This window comes from Vitis riparia, chromosome 5 (genome assembly GCF_004353265.1).
Source record: "Vitis riparia cultivar Riparia Gloire de Montpellier isolate 1030 chromosome 5, EGFV_Vit.rip_1.0, whole genome shotgun sequence".
In the NCBI taxonomy this organism is placed as follows: domain Eukaryota; kingdom Viridiplantae; phylum Streptophyta; class Magnoliopsida; order Vitales; family Vitaceae; genus Vitis; species Vitis riparia.
In genome coordinates this window covers 8,152,157-8,173,806 of record NC_048435.1, presented here as the reverse complement: position 1 = coordinate 8,173,806, position 21,650 = coordinate 8,152,157, and the positions used below count along the sequence as shown (strand labels likewise).

The 21,650-nt window shown below is 33.3% G+C and overlaps 2 protein-coding genes across 3 annotated transcripts; one reads left to right on the top strand and one right to left on the bottom strand.

Annotated features, from left to right (window-relative positions):
* Positions 1-6,709: 6,709 nt before the first annotated feature.
* LOC117914247 (putative protein phosphatase 2C-like protein 44) lies at positions 6,710-9,467 on the top strand. The gene is made up of 5 exons (XM_034829492.1): positions 6,710-6,848; positions 7,094-7,393; positions 7,662-7,920; positions 8,662-8,816; positions 9,153-9,467. The coding sequence occupies exons 1-5, from the start codon at positions 6,816-6,818 to the stop codon at positions 9,288-9,290; spliced, it is 885 nt and encodes a 294-aa protein (XP_034685383.1). The 5' UTR covers positions 6,710-6,815; the 3' UTR covers positions 9,291-9,467.
* Positions 9,468-9,659: 192 nt separating this feature from the next.
* On the bottom strand, positions 9,660-19,875 carry LOC117914246 (COP1-interacting protein 7). 2 transcript variants are annotated; one of them, XM_034829491.1, is made up of 13 exons: positions 19,575-19,874; positions 18,712-18,891; positions 16,879-16,999; positions 16,767-16,806; positions 16,258-16,310; positions 16,123-16,178; positions 15,310-15,462; positions 14,961-15,199; positions 12,789-14,413; positions 11,614-12,585; positions 10,644-11,049; positions 10,062-10,127; positions 9,660-9,944 (listed from the first exon to the last, which is right to left on the bottom strand). In XM_034829491.1, exons 1-13 carry the CDS (start codon positions 19,631-19,633, stop codon positions 9,877-9,879), a joined length of 4,038 nt encoding a protein of 1,345 aa, XP_034685382.1. In that variant the 5' UTR covers positions 19,634-19,874; the 3' UTR covers positions 9,660-9,876. The 2 variants fall into 2 exon arrangements, with proteins under 2 accessions (XP_034685382.1, XP_034685381.1); XM_034829490.1 differs by having other exon boundaries at positions 16,767-16,999; positions 19,575-19,875.
* Between the last annotated feature and the right edge of the window lie 1,775 nt (positions 19,876-21,650).

The following is a 21,650-nucleotide window of genomic DNA, read 5'->3' as shown; positions in this document are numbered from 1 at the left end:
ATTGTTGTCCAACATTTCTTGTATTATCACATTCATCATTAGTTCTACTTCATGAACCATCGTAATCGATAGTAAAAGTACCCATAGTGCTAGGTCTACTACTTTGCCTAACACTTGTGGAGTCAACCAAAGGTTGGAAATTCAATGACACTTAAAATGAATCCCTGGTGTCTTTGCTAAAACTCTCACTATGAACTTCAAACAACACTCGATCAACATTAACACCAAATTCTCGAGCATGAATGGCAATTCATGCAATAGGATTTCTGAATTCATCATTCAAGTGTGGAGGTTTGACCCATTGGAATAATTGATTATCCTTTTCTTTACCCACCTCAACTAAAATGCCAAGGAAATCAAGGTAATCTTTCTCAACAACTTTATCATTTTCTGTCTCTATATTACATAACTTTTCATGTTATAATAACAAAAAAACTAATTCTTGCAGTTAAGAGTAAACTAGATGATTTCATTGCTTCGTGTAGATGAGAGTGAATGTGCTCTAATTTCTCTCACAAACAAAAAATGATGCAATTTTTTAAATAACTTTGATGACCAAATTCTTTAATGTAGTCGTATGGTTTCCATACATGAATTACCATTCAGCTGCAACTAAATTCATAATTATATAAATACTTATGTTGTAAATTTACAATAATGATAATCAATTTAGTTTTCTATGAAGAAATAATACTCACCACAGACCATGGTTGACTACAATATTTGCTCGATCACCAAATCATCTCTTTGCATCTTGAAAAATTATTAGCTATGTATTCAAGATCAATATCATATTTTTAGTAAACATTCAAATAAATTAATGAATGAAATTATTGTTTGATTAGATTGGTTAATATAACAATTTTTAGTTTACCTCATTCCAAATTGACCAAGTGATTCAGCAATTATATATAATTTAATAAAAATCTCGTGACCGATTGAAGTAACTCGGGATTGTTGTCAACTTCACAACTGTATTGACACCTTGGATTCAAGAAGTATGCTACAAAAAAATTAAGTAGAGTTAGCATTTTGTAAGAGAAAATTATATAAATCAAGACTAATAATTTATGAAGATAGATAGTACTTAATTACCTATTGCATGAAGTGAAAGTCTCAATGTTTTCTCCCAATGACCTTTCATTATTTGAAACATCCATTTTCTAGCATGTAGGCGAATGAGGTTCTCTTTTATCACTTGCACAAGCTCATACACAAAGGGCATTGTGAAAACAACTTCTGATTAATCCACGAGTCGAAGCATAATGTATAATGACTCATATAATGAAATTACTTTGGCCACTTTGTTCCATTACGGATGGTCAAACATTAATTTCTCCATTTCTTGTCCAATTTTTGCTTGAATGAGCTTGTGTTATGCTCATTCATCACTTATAAACAATTTCTTCAAATCAACCCATTTTTAAGAAGGTTGACAAGAGTAATATAATTGGAGGCACACCTCATAGCTCCAGGTTGAACAATATCTCCACCATAGAACTTTCTTATTTGTGCAAATAACCAACCATGGTTGTAATTGAAGTTGGTTATCTTAAGGGCATTATTTGTCACCTCTGCAACACTTGGTCTTTTGTTGATATCTTTAAACATTAAGTCAATGCAGTGCACCACACACATAGTCTAATATATATTAAATTTCTTCATCAACAACTTTCATTCTTTCATGAACGTCAACCCATTATCTGTGTCAAGTCGGACCATGTTTTCTTCCTTGACATCTTTGATAACACTCTTCAACAACTTGTATATATATATTTGTGGCCTTTGATATTATTGGATGCATCGACTAACTTAAGGAACATTGTGGTCCCTTTTGAATAGGTCATGAAATTAATTATACTTTAATTTCGTGGGCCCTGTCCATCCATTGGACATTATTTTGCACCCATATGTTTTCCATTTTTTTCTTTGTTGGTTCACATAAGCTTCCATTTCATATGAAGATGGAGGTTTGATTCCCATTCATGTCATTCATATGTAAAAAATATTTAAAAGATGTTACGAAATGCTACACCTACTTAAACAATATAAAAATAAAGTAATTAATAATTACTTGCATGTTATGCATCGATAATCATATTCTTGAAGTGGTAAAAGCTTGCTTTATGGGGTGCAACACTCTCATAAATGAAGACTTTGCTTATTAAGTGTCTCATTATTTCTATAATGGAACCACATTTGAATATATATTTGATATTTTTTTGTCTTGTTGTAGAAGACTTATAGAGTGAGGGAGCAATAGGTGTTGATAGGTCTGAATGTTGCATACTATGTGATTTGCACATCAGCCTTATGCATCACTAGAACGTGATGACTCCCCTGGTTTACATTTGTTTTCCACAAATGTTTCATATTGTTGTCGATCCCATTCTATCACGGTGTAAACTACAGCTCGACAAGCATCCCACTCATCAAGGTGCATATCTGCCAGATATATGTACACATCTTCATCATCATCATCATCATCATCATCTATGACATGTGTATGGTTGCCCCCCATTGTGCCTCGTAATTGAGCACATATCTCTTCAATATATGCAACTTTCTTTGCTTTTGCTTTGGTTTTTTTTTTTTTTATGTTACATCTCTTGTATCTTTTCTTTCACTTCGAAAGGCACTCTAGGACACTTCTTAGTGTTGTTGTGCAGGTGTGTATGCACTAAATGGAACTTGAATTGAGTAATGCCTCCACTCCCCATCAACAGTCTACAATAGTTACAAATTGTCTCATTTATGTTCCCCTCCACTAGTGAAAAAAGCTTCCAAATTGGATCTTGCCCCGACATGCCACTCATACCACCTCTACTTCCACTACCATTCTCTTCAACTTGAACCATGCATAACATGAAATTGAAGTAATTTAAGTTCAATGTCTATTAATGAAGTAAAATACTAAAATTAAATCATTAATCTCATTCACTTATTGTAAATATATAAATTATATAATTCAAATGTATAACTATATTAAGTTAATTTACTTAAATTTATTGAAAATATACTAATTAATTGAAAAATGTACTAATTTAAATTCAATGCTATACTAACTTAAAAATATACTAAGTTAATTTATTTTCAATAGGTTATTATTACAATTGAATATCATTATTAATTTAAAATTAACTTATTATAAATCTACTGATTATGTGAATCAAATATAAAACTATGTTAAGTTAATTTACTTAAATCTATTGAAAATATACTAATTAGTTGCATATCTACTAATTAATTACACTTGAATATCAAAATAAAATTAAATCATTAATTTAAAATTAACTTATTGCAAATTTACTAATTAAGTGAATCAAATATATAACTATGCTAAGTCAATTTATTTAAATCTATTGAAAATATACTAATTAATTACAAATCTACTAATTAACTACATTTGAATATCAAAATAAAATAAAATTATTAATTTAAAATTAATTTATTACAAATCCACTAATTAAGTGAATCAAATATATAACTATGTTAAGTCAATTTATTTAAATCTATTGAAAATATACTAATTAATTACAAATCTACTAATTAACTACATTTGAATATCAAAATAAAATTAAATCATTAATTTAAAATTAATTAATTGCAAATCCACTAATGATGTGAATTAAATGTATAACTATGTTAAGTTAATTTACTTACATATTGAAAATGTACTAATTTATTGAAAATTAACATTCAACTATCATTAAACTTAAACAAATAACTTAAATTCTATTAATTAAATAAATTAAATTTAATACAAAATAATTAAAATTTAAAGCAAACATACATTACAATAATTTAGCAACCTTGGCTAGGAGTTAATCCACAAACTTGACTTATAAATTCCCAAATTTATAAGATTTTGAAAGAAAAAAAAAGGCAATAAGAGATCAATACTCTTTGGAATGAAATGTGGATGAAATGGATTGAGAATCAACTATTTATAGAAAATTTTGTGTCAAAATAGTCATTGGAAAGTGATTTTAAAGTTAAAAATCATTTCTGACGTTAGATCGAAATATGATTATTAAATCATCAAATAGTTGTTGAGATCACTTCCCAACCATTGGTTCATCTCCCAAATTAATTCTAGGCCCTTGGATCACCATTTTGACCCTTGCATCATCTTTAAAAACATGGCTTGATTTGGGTTGTTGGGTTAACACGAGCATGATCTAGGTCATTTGTTCAAACGCGAGTGTGATTTGGGCTGTCAGATCACAAGCACAGTGGAATAGTTATTTTTGTCACAAATCGACAATTTTTTGTTGATATATTGTCAAAAAATCAATGATTTTTTTCATCCATAGCCGATTATTCCACGTATCATCTATTTGTTTGCAAAATAATAATAATAAAAAAAAAATATATATATATATATATATATATATATATATATATTTGATAGATTAAATTGTAAAAGAAAAAAACACATGTTTTTAAGATAAATTTATTTTCTAAATAATTTGTAAAAAAAAATATTTTTTTTAATAAAAGTTAAGAAAAATTCCTTTTTTAGATAAACTTGTACAAAATATTTTTTTTAAAACGTAATTTTTTTATTTAATTAGTTTGAAGCATTATATAAATATAATTTAATGATTTAAATTTTTTTTTTCATTTTTTTCTTTTACTTTTTCTCTTCTTTTTTTAATAAATATTTTTTCTTAATTTTTCTAGACATCAAATGTAACCTTAATGAAATAGATATTTTATAGTTTCTCAAAGTTCATATTAATGGGTGTGAAATTTAGGGATGATTAGTTAGAACAAAGGATTTTCCCATGCACATGAGATCCTCCCTTTCTCTTCGTCAAATGTAGACTTCTAGCTTTAGAAACCGCTTGAGATGGTAATTAGGCATTCTAATCATATATGGAGTGCAAAACAAGCTGGTCGAAGGTCTTGGTCCACAAATCTTACCATTTCCAACTTAAGATTTCCACGCGTCAACTCTCTCAAAGACTTGTTCTCATCTTGAATCAAACTTGGTCAAATTTCTTGTCCATTTTTTTATAGAACAAAAGTAAATCTTATTAAATTACACATATATGTCCACAAAAAAAAAAAAAAATGAATAAAAATTTGTGCTAGAGTGTTGTTGGGTTGTCATTCCTACCCATTTAAAATTAGAAATATGGAAAGTACGAAAATAAATATGGTAGCTTATACCGATAAGAGATAATAAAAATGGTTTAAGATGATTTTGAAAAAAAAAATATAGGTGTTTGATAAAATTTAAGAAATACTACTAAGAATTTGAAAAGAAAAAATACTTTCATTAAAAACACTTTAAATAGAAACATTATCAAATTGACTTTAAGCTTCATAGGTCACAAATAAAGTAGATGAGGTAAGAGTTGTGGTGTGTGCTATCTAATGATGTAATTGCATATATAACGATTGTTGTGACATTTGAGAGTTCCATTGTCTGATCTCTCAAAGAAAGAAAAATGAGAATGTCAAACAAAGAAATCGAGAGATTAGTAATTCCTTTTATGAAGGCCCCTGGTTAGGAAGAGTAAACAGGACTAATTAAAAAAGACTGTCATATGTTGGTATTGTTACGCACACTTGGGACATTTCATCTCGATACGTGATCAAGTTACTATTAATGGGCTTTGTCGATACGAGAAATTCCTTGAGAAAGAAAGAAAGACAGTAAACTCTGTTTCACATCAGCTATGGTGGCTAAGTTGATGCCAATGGACTCTAACTTCCATTAAAAAAAAATACATTTTTATTTTGAAATTTAATTATTTAATTAATTCTATCTATCAAATTTTGGCCACCTCAACCAATGATTTAATTTAATTTGATATAAATACCAAAGTTATTAATTTTCCCCATTTCAAAATTATCCATTTTTCTAGAGTTTATGTATTAAATTTCTTGCTACATCATGTAATTGAGCTTCATGCTCAACAAACCGATGAATCCATTTGTTTTGACAATCATGTAATTTCATTTCATTTTCATTTCCATCCATTTGAATTTCATATTTTTATCTGCGAATTTGGATGATACATTTTTATTAAATACACATCATATTTAACAAGATAATATAAAGACAATGGATAATAACTAAATTATTTCAAAAAGTATTATCATTCTATTTTTTTTTTCCCCTACTTTTAGAAAAGGATAGAAACTAAAAAAATTCAAATTAAAAAAATAAAAAATAAAAAGATAAAAAGTTGAAGCTGAGTTGGAGATATCAATTACAAGATATTTAAATTAAAAAAATTTAAAGCTGCCAACTCGACCCATTTATTATCTCATCAATTGTTGAAGTAGAAATAATTTTTCCTTTATTTTTTTATAATTTTTAATTAAATAAAAATAATAAAATATCAGATGGCGAGTAAATTGGTTTAACCCTAACAGAGAAAAAAAAGTATTATTTGTCTCATATTTAGATTTGGGTCATTCAAAAAAGTGGCAAGGAGATGCATGATGGAGGATGGGATGATGGGATGATGGGATGATGGATGATGGATGAGTATCACCTGCCTTAACTAGAAAAGCAGGAACGGATCGTTACATGCTAATAAATCCCTTCCATTGATCCATGATAAACCCTAAAATGGGGTTGAGACAGAAAGTCTTTAACGTCATTTAAACTCTGCATTGACTTCAAAAAACCCAATAAATACTTAGCATGGAAGGATAGATTCACCCTCTAAAAACTTTCTGATATTTGAGGGTTTTTTTTTTTTTTTATTTATACTTTTTATTCATTTTGGTTTCTTCCTTTTGATCATCTTCTTCATATATTGGAGTCCTGAATACAGCTTATCTGGGATAACATGGGGCTCAAGAATCTTCATCTCAGGCTCAAGGTAAAACTGTTTTGATAGTTTATATCATCTCTTTTATATAGATCAATGTGTTCTTCTCCATTTTGCTATATTTTCTTTTCGGCTTCCAAATGGAATACCAAGTTCTAGATTGCACCCATGGAATCACCAGTGATAAACTCTGGTCTTCTCTTTGAGTTGGGGAGTTGTAGAGAAATAGGGCATATAGAAAAGTCGTCAAAATTCCATGGATGGTTGATCTGAAAGATGTTTGATGAATATGGCAGGCATTTAGGCTGAGACAGCTGCTGGTGGGTGATTCAAGGAGCAAGAAAAGACGGTCTCTTACCACCCAGAAGCCGTCTTGGATGGTGCCTATTTCTCATGGGTATCATGTAATCGAGGATCGATCTTTCGGAGGAGCTTGTAATTGTGGTTTCGAGGAGGAAAATTCAGACTCTGTGGTGGTGCAGAGAGAGCAGATTGAAGAGATGGAAATCTGGTTTTTTGGAGTTTCTGACAGTAGAATCGGTGATGGAATTACGAAGTACATGCAATCCCATTTCTTTGACAGGAAGCCCAAAGAGGTACGTCTGATTTTAGATGAATTCTGCAAATTTTTTCCCCTGAATATACATATAGTATTAATCTTTCTGATTTTGTGAAAAAGTCAAGCCTTCATTTTCATTCTCTAAAAAAAGTTATTGAGATATGCATTTTAATTATTTTGAATATTAATATTGATATATGGTAAGGATGATAATGAATTGATACATACGGTGTATGTAATAATTCCCCTTTTTTTTTTTAATGAGTGGGTTACCAAAAGTTGAGAATGTTACATTATGATTGTAGTCCCAAATAAGTAGAAAGAGCAAAGAAGCAATGAAGAAGGCATACCTGGGCGCAAAGGCAAAGGTGACAGAAATAGAGAACGCAGATGAGGCTTGGAAAGTGGGTTCAGCATCAGCCATGGTGATGAATGGGGAAAAGCTGGTGCTGGCTAACATGGGTGATTACAGGGCTGTTGTGTGTAAAGATGGTGTGGCTCACCAGATTGGCAGAAAGCACCGCCACACAGGCAAACAAAGTTGGATTCGTAGACTCATCTCAGGTATCTGTCACCTTTCCCATCATTCTAATATTAATCTAAGCCTTTTCTTTTGCTAAAATTTTCTACAAATAATCCCATGGTTTCTTAGTGAAATTTTTTTAGAAGATACTCAAAACACTTTAGCCAAAGCATTTCTATCTTTACTTTAGGACGATGTATTATTCTGCATAAACTTCTTCTTTCCTAGTTTAGAACTTCTTTTGACAGTCAAAGAGAACTTTAAAGCAATCAAAGAGTAGTATGCCAAATGGGACCCTAGTCTTACTAAGAAGCAAAGGCAAAATCCTACCAACTAATAAGGCCTTACTACACTAATGCAAGGTACTTTTTTGTGGGTATCAATAAGGCACCATCAATCAAGCGCAAATCTTCGAATCCCATGACTTGATATCTACAAATCATGTAGTGTCAAGTGTACATATACGGTGTCATGGTCTCGTATTCAAATCCTATTCGTTTGTATTATTATACTTTCATCCCATTTATTTGTACCTTACCCAACGATCTAAATTTCAACACACACATTCAACAAGTCGGGGAGTTTGGTAGGCAATGATTTGATGCCATTAGTATTTTTGAAACTACTTTGAGTTTACTTTTAAAATGGAAGCTTTTATTCATTATATCTTAAGTTGAAATCCAATAAGAAGTATATTACGAATATTAGAGAATGAAAATAAAAATTCTTTTATTTCGGTGCTAGCATGTATAAGTTTGTATAATGACACTGATTGATGTTAGGTGCTTTCCACATGCCTAAAGTTCGCATGTTGGCATTCAACTCGGGCACTACAGGGGATGATAGGCAACCTAAAAGCTTGGGAGTGTTTGTGGGTGCTGAAAGTATTGATTCCAATACAGAATTTATCATCTTGGCAAGCACTGGCATATGGGAGGTAAGACCAGGAAACAAACCTACCAAATGCATGAATTTTTCCTTCCTTTTGATATGCCTTTCTTGGAAGTGCTTTTAATAAAAACATTTCCTCTAAAAGTGTTTTTAAAGTGGGAGTGATTTTAAAAAACGTTTCTAGTATTTACAACACTTGAATGATAAAATATTTTAAGTATTAAAAATATTAAAAACGCTTCCTAGAATCACTACTGAACGACCTCTAAGTATTTTTCCAACCTTTTAAAATGATTTCTAAATTTTGTTAGATCTCTAATTTTTCTTCAAAAAGATTGTTTAGACTAGAAATGCTCAATTGAGGGTACCTGCTTTTGTGAAGGTGATAAAGAATCAAGAGGCTGTGAATCTCATCAGGCACATAGAGAATGCACAAGAAGCTGCTGAGTGCTTAGCAAAGGAGGCTTTAACTAGAATGAGTAGGAGCAACATTTCTTGTTTGGTCATTCACTTCGACTGACTCATTCATACACTGCTGTTGCCATCATTGCTCAGACTCAGAGTTCATGAATAGACATTTTGTATGGTAAATAACAGTAAGCTAGAGAGACCGGAGAGATTTTTATAAACAGGAATTTAGTGTGCGTGTGTGTTGTTTTTACGTGTGATTTCGCGCTTGGCGACCGTTGCCCTGCAACTTGAAATTTTCCTTTATTAAAAGAAATAAAAAATAATAGATTATTGTGTAAACTTTTCAGGAGAATTATATAACAAGCACAGATTTCCTGGGATAATCAACCTCTTTCTAACGCCTTTGGTCTTCATCAAAATTAAGATATGAATACCTAAAGCGTTTTCTAAAGGTACAAAATTTTCCCCTCATCTTTTCTGCCGAAGATTATCTGTTTTCATCAATCAAATGCAGAGAGACACAATCCAATTGGAACTGAAAAAAAGATCTGAATGTACAATGACCCGGTTTTTTTACAACAATAAGGTTAAAAATAATTATCATTCTTATAAGACAGCAAACCGATAAAACATGCATTTTCAACCATTCACAGCTAAAAGGGCCAAAATAATAAAAGCATGCTGCTTCATCACTTTCATGCTGTCAGCTTCTTGTCACTTGTCTTGCTGCGAAAGGGCGACAACAGAGAGAAGGATCGAGAAGCTGCAGCCAAATGAATCATATCTTTTAACTCAAACACATTCATTCACTAATAAATAATGCCCAGGAGGAAAACAAAGGGAAAATGTTACTAAGATTGTTGAATGAGTGAGCACTTACACTTCTGTGCAGTTGTCCCGTCGGTAGGGGTTTCATCTTGAGATATTAAATTCTTCAATGTATGAACTGATGATGTCAATTGAAAATAGATGGGTCAGCTTTTGCACAGGTTGTGTATGTATATATATATATATATATATATATATATATGTAGATATATAATCAAACCACCACTGGAAACTATCATTGACATAAAACTTGAAGTATATATACTATCAATCATCACATATGCATATGCCAAGTCAATGAAAAAAGGAGGTTATTTGATGTAAACTGCTACTACAATCATGCTAGGAGCTTGACTTGAGGAATATTGGCTCCTGATCATTAATAGAAATACTCAAGGAAAACTTACTCAAAATAGAATCACTTCTTTGTGTTGATTTCAATTATGAATTTATATATATATATATATATATATATATATATATATATATATATATATATATATATATATATATATATATATTATATTACCAATGATGGTATTGCTGTGATGGGTTGTAGTAATATGACTTGGACAGAATCATGCATTCTGTATGTCATAGTTCATTAGTGCAGGGTAGGGGGAATTGCAGTTACCTTCACTAGAAGAAGCAGCATTTGATGCATATTCATCTGCCTCAGACCCATTAATACTTCCATTATCTGATTCAGTATGCCGATCACCTGCAGCTGTGCTATGGCTCTTCCTTCCAAACTTCAAAAGCCTTCTAAATCCTTTCGACTCCTTTACCTGAGCCCTTTCTTCTGGAATCTTTTCTAGTTTCACGTCTTTAAAATCAGATACAAGTGCTTTAACAGTGTCTGCTCCTGTTGTTGCCATCTCTACATTTGTTGGGGGGGCTTTGCCATACTCTGAATTTTCAGTACATGGATCTTCTAATGAAGAATTCCGAGCAAAAGGGGCTTGATAAGGTTTTTCAGCAATCTTGATGCTTGGCAATTTAAGTGATCCCTCTGGTTGGCCTGTTGCACGCATTGTGACCTAACCACAGAAGATATATAACAAAAGTAAGATCATTGACATGGTTGCCAACCTACCAAACTGAAGATACCATTTTAACTGCAGGGGAAAATTGATTTGTTTTCTTCAGCAACCTCAATAAATCACGAAATATTTTTTCACATTTAAATGCATGCCAAAATATCATTGATTCTTCAAGTATAAAAGGACAGATGCAAGGGAATCATACACATTAAGATCAGGTCAAAACAGCCAGGTTTATGCATGCAATGCAATAAAATGCTTCCTATTCATATACTATATTATTTATCTGTGTATATTGTATTCCTGAACTTCCATAATTACAACATTCAGCAACTGTTCAAATGTCTTTACTTTTACCTGTCAAATGCTAGGTGGAATGATCATACTATATTATTTATCCATGTATATTGTATTCCTGAACTTCCATAATTACAACATTCAGCAACTGTTCAAATGTCTTTACTTTTACCTGTCAAATGCTAGGTGGAATGATCATCCATTTAAATTCGTATAAAGCATCAATAAATAACTGAGATCAAAGCTATGTTCTTTATTTCTTACCAATCCTGCCTCATAAGAACTGGGCTGCTCTTGTAATTGGCACTCAATGGGTTCTTTATCAACTCCATCCATGGTAAGTGGTGAAGGTGGTGCACGAATAGCAGCATAATCAGACACCACCTCAGTCTTCACTCCAACTTCATAGTTATCATATTGACCCTCTTGTGCCCCCATCTTTTCTTTTGACACTTGAACAACAGGAACAGACGGCTTCTCACATTCAAGCATTACAACCGTCTTCTCAACTACTGGGTTCTCCTCCATATCACAGTGAGTTGAAATTTTGTCACCTTTCCTCTTCAGCTCAGCACCTCCAGTTGTTCCAGAAGACTTGGTCACATTCACTTTCTGCGTCATCTCTTTTGCTGCAGATTTGTTCTGGACCACATCAAGAGGGCCTTTAGATGTTCTAATCTTAATTTCTGGAAGTGTAGCACCCTTAGTTCTGTCAAGATTAATAATGGCGGATATTTTCTTGCTTTCAGGCTCATCAGATATCTTTGGTTTTGGTACTGATTCAGCACTTCGCAGCTTCACCGAAGAAACTTGATGGCTGCTGCTCATTTTAGGCTCTGATAATCTTCTAATTCGTGCCATCGATACCTTTGGATCAGGTGTTAAACCATTGTTCTCTTTCTTAGGTTCAGGCAAAGCTGATACTGACCGGCTTAACCTGTTCTCAGCTGAGTGGCTGCCATTACTCGTTCTTCCAGGTTTAGAGACTTTCTGAGAATCACCAGAACCCAAAGAAGCAGTTCTGACAGTGTATCTTTGCAGAGGTGATGATGATCCAGGCTCAGAATCACTGAATTTGGATCCTTTGAGAGAGCTTGGTGAAACTTTTGCCGGCAACCTTTTTCTAGTTTGCTGTGAGGATAATGGTGATTGAGCAGGGATTGAACTGTTTCGTGCTGCAATCCTCTTTTGCCTCTCTATCTTCAGAGTTTCTTTTCTTTTCATCTCTTCCTCTTCCTGAAAAAGATAATTTTGTGATATAAAATAAATTAGTTGGATTACCTAAATGTAGCTAATCATGCCCTAAGAGAGAATTTCTGATATAAACTAGCCATAGAAACTGGTCATATATGTTCTAGCCAACATCACTGGACACTTCACTCTACTATTCTAACATTTCAATGTGGAGAAAATTGTTGAAAAAAAGGTAAGCAAAGTACCTTTTCTTTCTTCTCTTTCTGGAGATCAGCCTTAAAGGTTCTTAACCTCTCAGCACGCGCTCGTGCTTCTTCCAAAGGACTCAATTTTGAAGGCTTTCCCTTTCTGGTTGCTCCCACAATCTTCTTCTTGTCTAGAGGATCTGGACTAACTTTGGGCCTCCGGTCCTTATCTGACTTCTTTGGTCCTTGCTTAGCATCAGCCACCACTTCCTTCTTTCTATTAACCAGTGAAGCAGCATCCTTACCATGAGCCTGCATTTCATATTCTAAAGCAGGGTCATAACCAGTTGACCCCTTTTCGGTTCCACGCTCTGGCATCAAGGTTAAATCATCTGGCTCGTAATCGATTTGCCTTTCCATCCTATTAGAACAGTTTTCTGCATTTTGAAATGCTGATGGAAGCTCAGAATCCATATCAATAGCATTTCTATCATCAGCTTCAACTTGATCTATTGACCTTAATGGAACTATATAGGATTCATCAGCCATATTATTTGATATTCTATCCAAGTTACCAGTGGTACCTTCAAATCCATTTATCGCCAGTGGATCTGTAGAAGTTGTAAAATGCAACTGGTTTTCTTGTCCATGAATCATAAAAGCATCATTTGAAGTCCTTCGATATCGAACTCTTCTACCATCTATTTCTATGTATTGCACATCCATCTGGCCATCAGTGGATCCACTAGCACCACCAGAATGACCCTCTCTTCCAGAAATCAACAGTTCATCGTTTGACAACTTTGGCCTGCAGGTCAAATTTCCACTAATTTTATGAAATTCAGTCATCCTCCCTTCTCGGATTTCACCAGTATCCCGTTCAGCAATAGCCAAAGGATCATCACCAACTGCACTTTGCCTCCGTTTCACTTTAACCCCCTTTTCCATGGCAAACATGCCTTGGTCCACAGAATGCTTATCTTCATCAGCATCTCTCAGCAAATAACTCTGAAATGCTTGCCAGTGTCCAACATCTGGTTCCTTCTCATAAGTTCTGTCCTCCTTATCAGATGACTTTGATGCATCCATAGACTTTGTGCTGCTTTCTTTTCTTTTTGAGGATCTCAAAGAGCTCTTATGCTTCATTTCAGAAGCATCCATCTGTAAGTCTCCAGTTTCCTCATCAGTTTCATTGGAATCAGACTGTGATTCACTACCTGAAGAATTCTGCCTCTTTGAAGTGATGTAATTGATGTTTCGAATGACAACGACACCTGATTTCTTTTTACCTGAACGGTTAGCTTTCTTCCTCGATTCTGGACTCTGTGAAGCTTCCTTCTCCAACTCCAAACCATAGCTTGATCTTGTTTTGGAAGCATCCGCATCCCATGTCTCTGATTCTGTATTGCTATCCCTACTATCCATGGAATGCCTTTTTTGACCCATTCTATAACCAGGGCTGAATCTAGAATCCTCCATTGGTGGGTATGGTGGCTGAACAAATGAGCCATTTCCTGGATAGTTCTGATAGTAAGGCATGCCTTGCATGGGATATGGTTGAAAGACTGGTACTGCACCAGGTGGTGAATGAATGGGCCAGGGAGGGAACATATGATGTGGAAACTGGCCTTGAAAATATTCTTGGTGACCCTGAGGTACTTGGTGATCCATGGGAGGCTTCTCATCTATGAAAGAAAGCAAATATGACTCTGATCAACTCAAAAAATATAAAGAAAAGATCAAGTAGAAACTCAATGCCACATTAAGGATTTAGTTAGGGTATGAATAACTTCAAGAGAGCACTGTAACAAGGAAACTCGTATATCTCCTAATTGTTAGCAGGTGAAGACTGAGTCAAGTTCCTATGATGACCTCCTTCATCCTCGGTCTATGTAATGTCATTCAAAAGACCCAAGGTTATCTTATTTTCAACAAGGATGCTTGTCATACACCTTCAGGACCGTAAGATCTGTGTTGCAATTCATTTGTTTAAAGGCCCTTAGCTTAACACCCTCTATTCACATGTGCTACCAAAAGTTTTGTTTCATAAGAAAGATTAAACAACCTATTCTGTGCATCCAAATGTGATGTTTCATCCTATGTATAATGAAAAAAATACTAAACCCTCTCCATCAAAGATATAAGTATTAATAACCTGGTCAAAAATTAGAAAAAAACAGATATTATTCATGTGGAGAAAAAAAATAATGTAGACTCTCTATAAGCCCATACCTGCACTTGCATCAATACGAGCTTTTCCGTTATTTTCTGAAGCCAACTCACTAAGGGATTCAGGCCATGCTTCCCTGAATTCTTTCTGTTTGTTGACCATATTTGAAAGGGTAATGCCTGATGGGTTCATGGAAGAGAAGTCGGATTGGCTGGACATCGCTTCAGCTGCTTCAATTTCCAGCCATTGGCCAGTTTCATGCTTGCTTTTCCATAAATCCAAAAATCTTAAACATGCATCCCTGTTGTATGCATAAATCCATCATTATCCAGAAATAGTTCTTCAACAATAACAACATCCATTATTAATGTAAAAAAAATAAAATAATATAATGAAATAAATGGTGCTTACATTAAACGTGAGGCTCCAAAGCATTCAGCAAATGACAGCAAAGGTGTCATGTGATCGATATCAAAACCAGCAGCTACAGCACGAGCAAAAGCCATCCCTTGCTCTTTCTGAAGCACAGTTTTGCGTGTTTCCAGGACTTTTAAAAGCTGAACTCTGATTAATAGCATAAATAAAAAATTATATGATATTAATACTATGGCAGAAGCGTTTGAATTATTGAGATGAATAAAAGATATAGGTAGATGTAGCAAGCACCATAATCTTAAAAATCAATACAACATGAAGATATTTGCCACGCATACTTATTTGCCTTTTTATTCATAACTTTCTTAACTTTATCTTTGGAGGGAAACTGGTCTATTCTTAAGCAGGACACATTTTAATGCTTTTACAGATATAGATGGGATATTCAGGAGTCAATATGTAATTTAATCCATGATTGACATTAGATTGAATTTGAATTTGTCGCAATAACCGAGACAGACTGCATTTAATAAGCCTGTATGGCATAGGTGTTGAAGACACCACTATACAATTGAAGGAGGAATCTCCTTGTCATGGATTTGAAATATTTTGACTGTTTAATTGGCTTCTAATTGTACATATAACAAATAGCATTGCAGGTAAGTGGCATCCCAATTATACTTCTACAAGCATGAACTCCCAGGAAAATGAAGGAAAAAAAATTACGTCTGCATCAGCAAATGGAAGCTGCTACAAGATGAAATTATGCTACTGCCCCCACATAAACTTTCAATTAACAATTAGATTTGCATAAAAAATAATGTTACTCATGGTAGTGGTAGTATATACTTTGAATTTCCCTCCTGTGTAGTTGATCCATTGGCTTCAGGTGGATGTGCACCAGGCTGCAAGACATTCAAAGAAACCAAGTCAAAAAATTTCCAGACTTTGCATTATCTAATGAGGGTTTTCACATTCAGCTACCTTGTAAAGGACAATTGCTTTCTCCTCACTTGTATCTAGGACAGGCTTGCTACCTGTTCAAAACCAAGCAGGCATAATTATTAACCAAAAAAAAGAATACTATTGAAGTTAGCAAAAAAATCGCCTTCACATCTGCCTCCCAGTATTAAGATCTGGAACAGACATAAATAACCAACCAAGTGCTAATTTGGTTGATACCTTCAGCATCTGCCTCCCAGAATTAAGATCTGGAACAGACATAATCAACCAAGCGCAAACTTGGTTGATAGAATCTTTAGCTATAAGATGGGGAAGAATGCAAGATAATACCATATAAAAGAATTTCATGATCCATTAAAGAATTTCAAATTTAAAATATATAAAAAAAAACACTGTCCAACTAAAGAATTCATATAAAAGAATTTCAGGTCAAAATGAAGAAGCAAGAACAGAATACACTGTCCAACCGAGAAGAAACAAACAGAAAGAATTCTAGCAAGACATGCATAATATGGGCCTGACAGCAGTACCTTCAATGCTTTCAACAGGCTTTGCTTGATGATCTACTACCTGACACACAAACAAGCTGGATATGACCATTTTATGACAAACAGATAACAGATTCTGATGAAGTTTACTTACAGCGCTCAACCCTAAATCGTTGTTGCTCTGAATTGCAATTGCTTCCCCAATCTGTATGACCTCCGATTCTATTGTGTACACCCGTTCCAATACCTCTGGAGTGCTCACAAATCGAACAAACCTAGAAAAACCAACACATATCGGTCAACCATGGCATTTGATGGGAAGAGAAATATCAACAAAGAACTATGTCAGCTTTAACAAGCTTAATGCAATGGGCTACTCAACTCCAAACCCTAGTGAGAGCAAGATTCAAGATGCCATGTAGTCATCAAAACAATGTGAAGCACTAGCGCAATAGTTACAACACATAGATGTGATCGATTCACCAACCGCTTCAACAGTGGAATAATAAGAAAATTGCTAAAAAGAGAAAAAAGAAATTATAAATCTACTAATCAAGAATCAACTCAGCTACTGGAGAGCAGCTGTCTTAGTGTCAATTTCTAATCTCATTCTGTAATAATTTGAAGCTCCTCAAAGAATCAATGCAAAATCCTAAAAAGTTGGCTGGATGGTCATCTCCATTGTTTAAAGTATTTGCTGTTAAAGATTTGTATCTCAACTATTGGAAGATGAGAAGAATATAGAGACCTAAAATGTATAAGGCACAAAACAAATACATATTGCCAAGAAGTAGTGTCAGCGAAAAATAACTATAGCTACCACAAATGTATTATCTATTCCTTTACAATGTCCCTCTATCTCAGAGAGAATTATCATGTGAATTAGAGAAGCAAATAATTAACAAAAAAGGAGAGAAAACACAATCTTTACTCTTTTTATTGATTTTATAATTTTTTTTAAAAATGTTTTCACAACAGTCTTGATGATTAATGTTAAACATCCTAATCTTACATGGTATTAGGATAGAATAGCCCAGTTAGGTTTTATCATATTACTTATGGCAACTGAGATTACACATTGCTCCATAGTTGGTTTTCTATTATTTGAAACTTCCATTTCACAATCTTTTACACACTATTTTCATGTATCACACCATATAGGTTGATATTGAGACTTACTGAACCCGGGAATATCATTAGTACGAATGATACCTAAAAAGCTCTCTTCTACCTTGGGTATGGAACATTGCCTGTTTTCAGTCTGTTTTTTATCCCCTTTTACTTTAATGTTCTTTTAGTCTCTAAGTGCTCCTTTTATACTCTTGAATACCGCGGCTGCACCCTTGCATCTTTTAGAAGTTTGTCATACAATTGAAACATTTATCACATGCTAAAATCAAATTTATCTAGTGAAGAATTTCAGGGGCATTCTCAGTTCACTAGTCAGCTCATCCTAAAAGCATCCCTACCCAACCCAATCCTATCATAAAGCGAAACTTTCTAGTAACCTACAAGATTCTTCACTATTGATTTAGAACTTGTTTGGGATGACTTTTTAACATCCATGTCAATAGTTTTAGGAATTATATTTCAAAATGGCTTTATTAAAAATGAGGATAAATTTGAACATTTAAAAAAAAATCAAATAAATAAAAATCTGCCTCTTGGTCATGTTTGAGGAAAAGCCTGCTTTCCCTATGTCTCCCATTTTAAAAAATATGAATAAATCATGTTTGGAAGTGTGGTGTTCATGTTTTAATAATTGATCCACAGTCTGCCATAAAGGCAAGCAATATTCTCCAAATCAATCAATACCTAAATGGGCACAAGTCACATAAAATTTCAGTATATCTTACGAGACCTGCCATTAGCCAAACAGAGTGAATTTCCATAAACCAAAATGAGTTTCCGACAATGCCAATATGTATATGTTAAATACATGATGAAAAATCAGATTATGAGAGAAGCATCATAAAACAGTACAAACCTTTCCACAGTGCCCTTGGCAAACCATGTTGCATCACTGCCAGGTTTTGGTTCAAGAATAATTGAATAACCACCCTTGGCAATCTGATCCTGAGCAGTCTTCAAGTGGGCAAGAAAAGGATTCAGCAAACCTGAAGCGATTTTCTCCGTCTTCCCATTCGCAGTTATAATCAAATCACACCTGACAAAGAAAGCAGTCAGATTTCCATTTGAAAATTGCCGAATGAGTGCTAGAAAACTATATTCTCCACCAAAATCCATAGCTCCTGACAACTGCCAAAAGCGGACAGAACCTCAGAGGCCAATTAATTTTCCCATTAACATTGTCATTTTTCATTTTGAAGCCTTGAGGAAAGTTAAAACACTTCTCCTCTACCCATCTCCATCCAGGGCAATTAGAGCACGATTGCAAATTAGCAAAACCCATTCACACACACAACCCAACAACCAAACATCCCACTACTGGTAGCTCATTTGGCAGCGTTCCGTCCTTTTTTCTTGTTTCTAAAGCCTCCTTTCCTATTCATACGTTGATTTCTGATTATTTTGTCCTCATTTTCATTTGGATTTTTTTTCTCAAAATTCCTCTTCAGTGTTCACCAAAACTCCTCCCCCAAAGGCCTACATACTTTTCTACTCAAAATAGGAAAAATCCTCCCAAAAGTACACCCGAACGGACCCTAAAAAAAATTGACAACTGAAACGTTCACCACCAAGATTCACAAACAACAACAACGTCCATACCACCCGATCCCGAAAAAGAAAAATGTACAAAACACTTATCAGATCGCTACAGTAACCAAGCAATTATCCAATCAAATAATCACTGGGAGGCGCAGCCGCCACTGACAACAGAAACTTTACCTGGTCCGAGTCGGTGTTAGCTGGAAAACAGCCGAGTCCAGCAGAGTCGAAGATTTCATCACTGCGAAAAGCAGACAGAGAACACGAAGAAGAAGAAGCTTCGAGTGTTTCTCTGCTGCTCCCCGAAATACGCTTTTGGAGTTTGATCCAGAAAGTAAGGGTTTTGGAGCTCAGAGCAAAAGGTTACAGAGCCAAAAGAGGGAATGCTAATCCTAATTCCTAAAACGACGTGTATTGATGGCGCTTTAGAGAGAGAGAGAGAGAGAGAGAGAGAGAGAGAGAGGGAATCCGAGAGAGAGAGAGAGAGCGAGAGAGAGAGAGAGAGGGAATCCGAGAGAGAGAGATTGCTGGTCTCGGATACCCACTAGACAGCAATACCGGCGAAGAAATATCGTGTCTCGCGTTGAGGTCAGCTGATGTAATAAGGGGAAAAGGTCGGAGGTATTTTCGGTATTTGGGATGATATTAGTGGGCAGGGCAGGCTGGCCAGCCAGGCCATAAGGCGTGCGGAACGGATGCGGCGAGATTTTAACTGAGAAGTTACGAAATTAGCCCTGATTCCTTCTTTTCAACGGTAACGTTGCTGCCATATGACTAAAATGACAGTATTTACTTAGAACGTGGCCTGGACTAACCTGCGCTTGGAGTGAAAAACACTTGGTTTGACCCTTCACAAATGGCCAATCACATTTTACCACGTTAGCAATTCTGGGTCCCACGTTATTGGAAAATGCTTATAGATGACATCTTTTACTGGCTATTTGTTTATAAATGGATAAACCATCATTTATTCAAGGAAAAAGTATTTGGATTCATTATAGCAACCATAATTTCATTGACCCTCCGAGGTTTAAGTATAAATACACTAAATCATCATTTCAAATTTTTAAAAATAATTTTGATAAATTAATTGATAAAATTTGAAACATGTGGTTAACAAATATATTTATACTAAACCTCAGAAATTTCAATAAAATTAACTCTTTTTAAAGTGAAAAATATTTGGATTTTTTTGACATAATATTTTTTTATTAATTTTATATTTTTTTAAAATAGTAAAAAATTCATTAATTGAGAACTCATATTAAATTTTTAATTATATATATATATATATATATATATATATATATATATATATATATATATATATATATATATATATTAAATTTCAATATTTTATGACTTATCATATACACGTGTGAAAGAAAACCAAATCCTATTAATATTTATCTAAAATTAGTAAATGGTAGTAGAAATAAAGCTTTTGTTTTTTGCATCCTAAATTAGTCTATTGCAATAAATATTTTACCACCTATGAATAAAATTGTAGAAATATGATTATTTTACAAATTATGTCATCAGTATCATCCATTTATATTATTTTATTTCTTTAAATTCTGAGAAACTTTCAAGCCGATTAGGGAACCTTTTTTAAAAAATTAAAAATTAAAAATTAAACAATTAAGAAAATAGAAAAAAAAATGAATAACTTCATTATCACTAAAACTATGTTTGCTTCTTGGAAACTATCAAAAAAAGAAAAAAAATGATTTTCTTAATTAGAAACTTATGCATTTTTTAAAATTATTTAATATTTATATAAAAGAGTTTAAATGAGTAAAATGAGTTTAAAATAAATATATAAAAATAATTTTTATTTTCCTTTACTTTTTCTTTATTTCTACCTTTCCCCCTTATTTTTTCCCTCAATTGTTTTTTTGAAATCAAACATAATGTAAGATTATATTAGGTTTCCAAAAACTTTGAGACTACGTTTGATTGACGGAATATGATAGGATATGCATATTCTAATATATGATTTTCAATGGGATATGATATCTTTGAATATACATAGACATAATATTTTAAGGTAGCATATCTAATAAGATATGTTATATCATATTTATATTTAATTTGTAAATGAATAAAAAAATAATATAAAATATATATTATTTTCAATATTTAAAATAAAAATTATATCACATTCAAATATTTTCTATTTAAAAAAATGAAAATTTTGTTATGTTTAACAATATTCATGATTAAAATATTTAAACTTTACAATTTTTTATATTA

Coding starts and splice junctions, on each gene's coding strand:
- LOC117914247 (XM_034829492.1), top strand. CDS start 6,816: ATGGGGCTCAAGAATCTTCATCTCAGGCTCAAG. Junction 7,394..7,661: donor TTGACAGGAAGCCCAAAGAG/GTACGTCTGATT, acceptor TTATGATTGTAG/TCCCAAATAAGTAGAAAGAG. Junction 8,817..9,152: donor CAAGCACTGGCATATGGGAG/GTAAGACCAGGA, acceptor GCTTTTGTGAAG/GTGATAAAGAATCAAGAGGC.
- LOC117914246 (XM_034829490.1), bottom strand. CDS start 19,633: ATGAAATCTTCGACTCTGCTGGACTCGGCTGTTTTCCAGCTAACACCG. Junction 18,892..19,574: donor CTAACACCGACTCGGACCAG/GTAAAGTTTCTG, acceptor TTTCTTTGTCAG/GTGTGATTTGATTATAACTG. Junction 14,414..14,960: donor TCGTATTGATGCAAGTGCAG/GTATGGGCTTAT, acceptor TTTCTTTCATAG/ATGAGAAGCCTCCCATGGAT.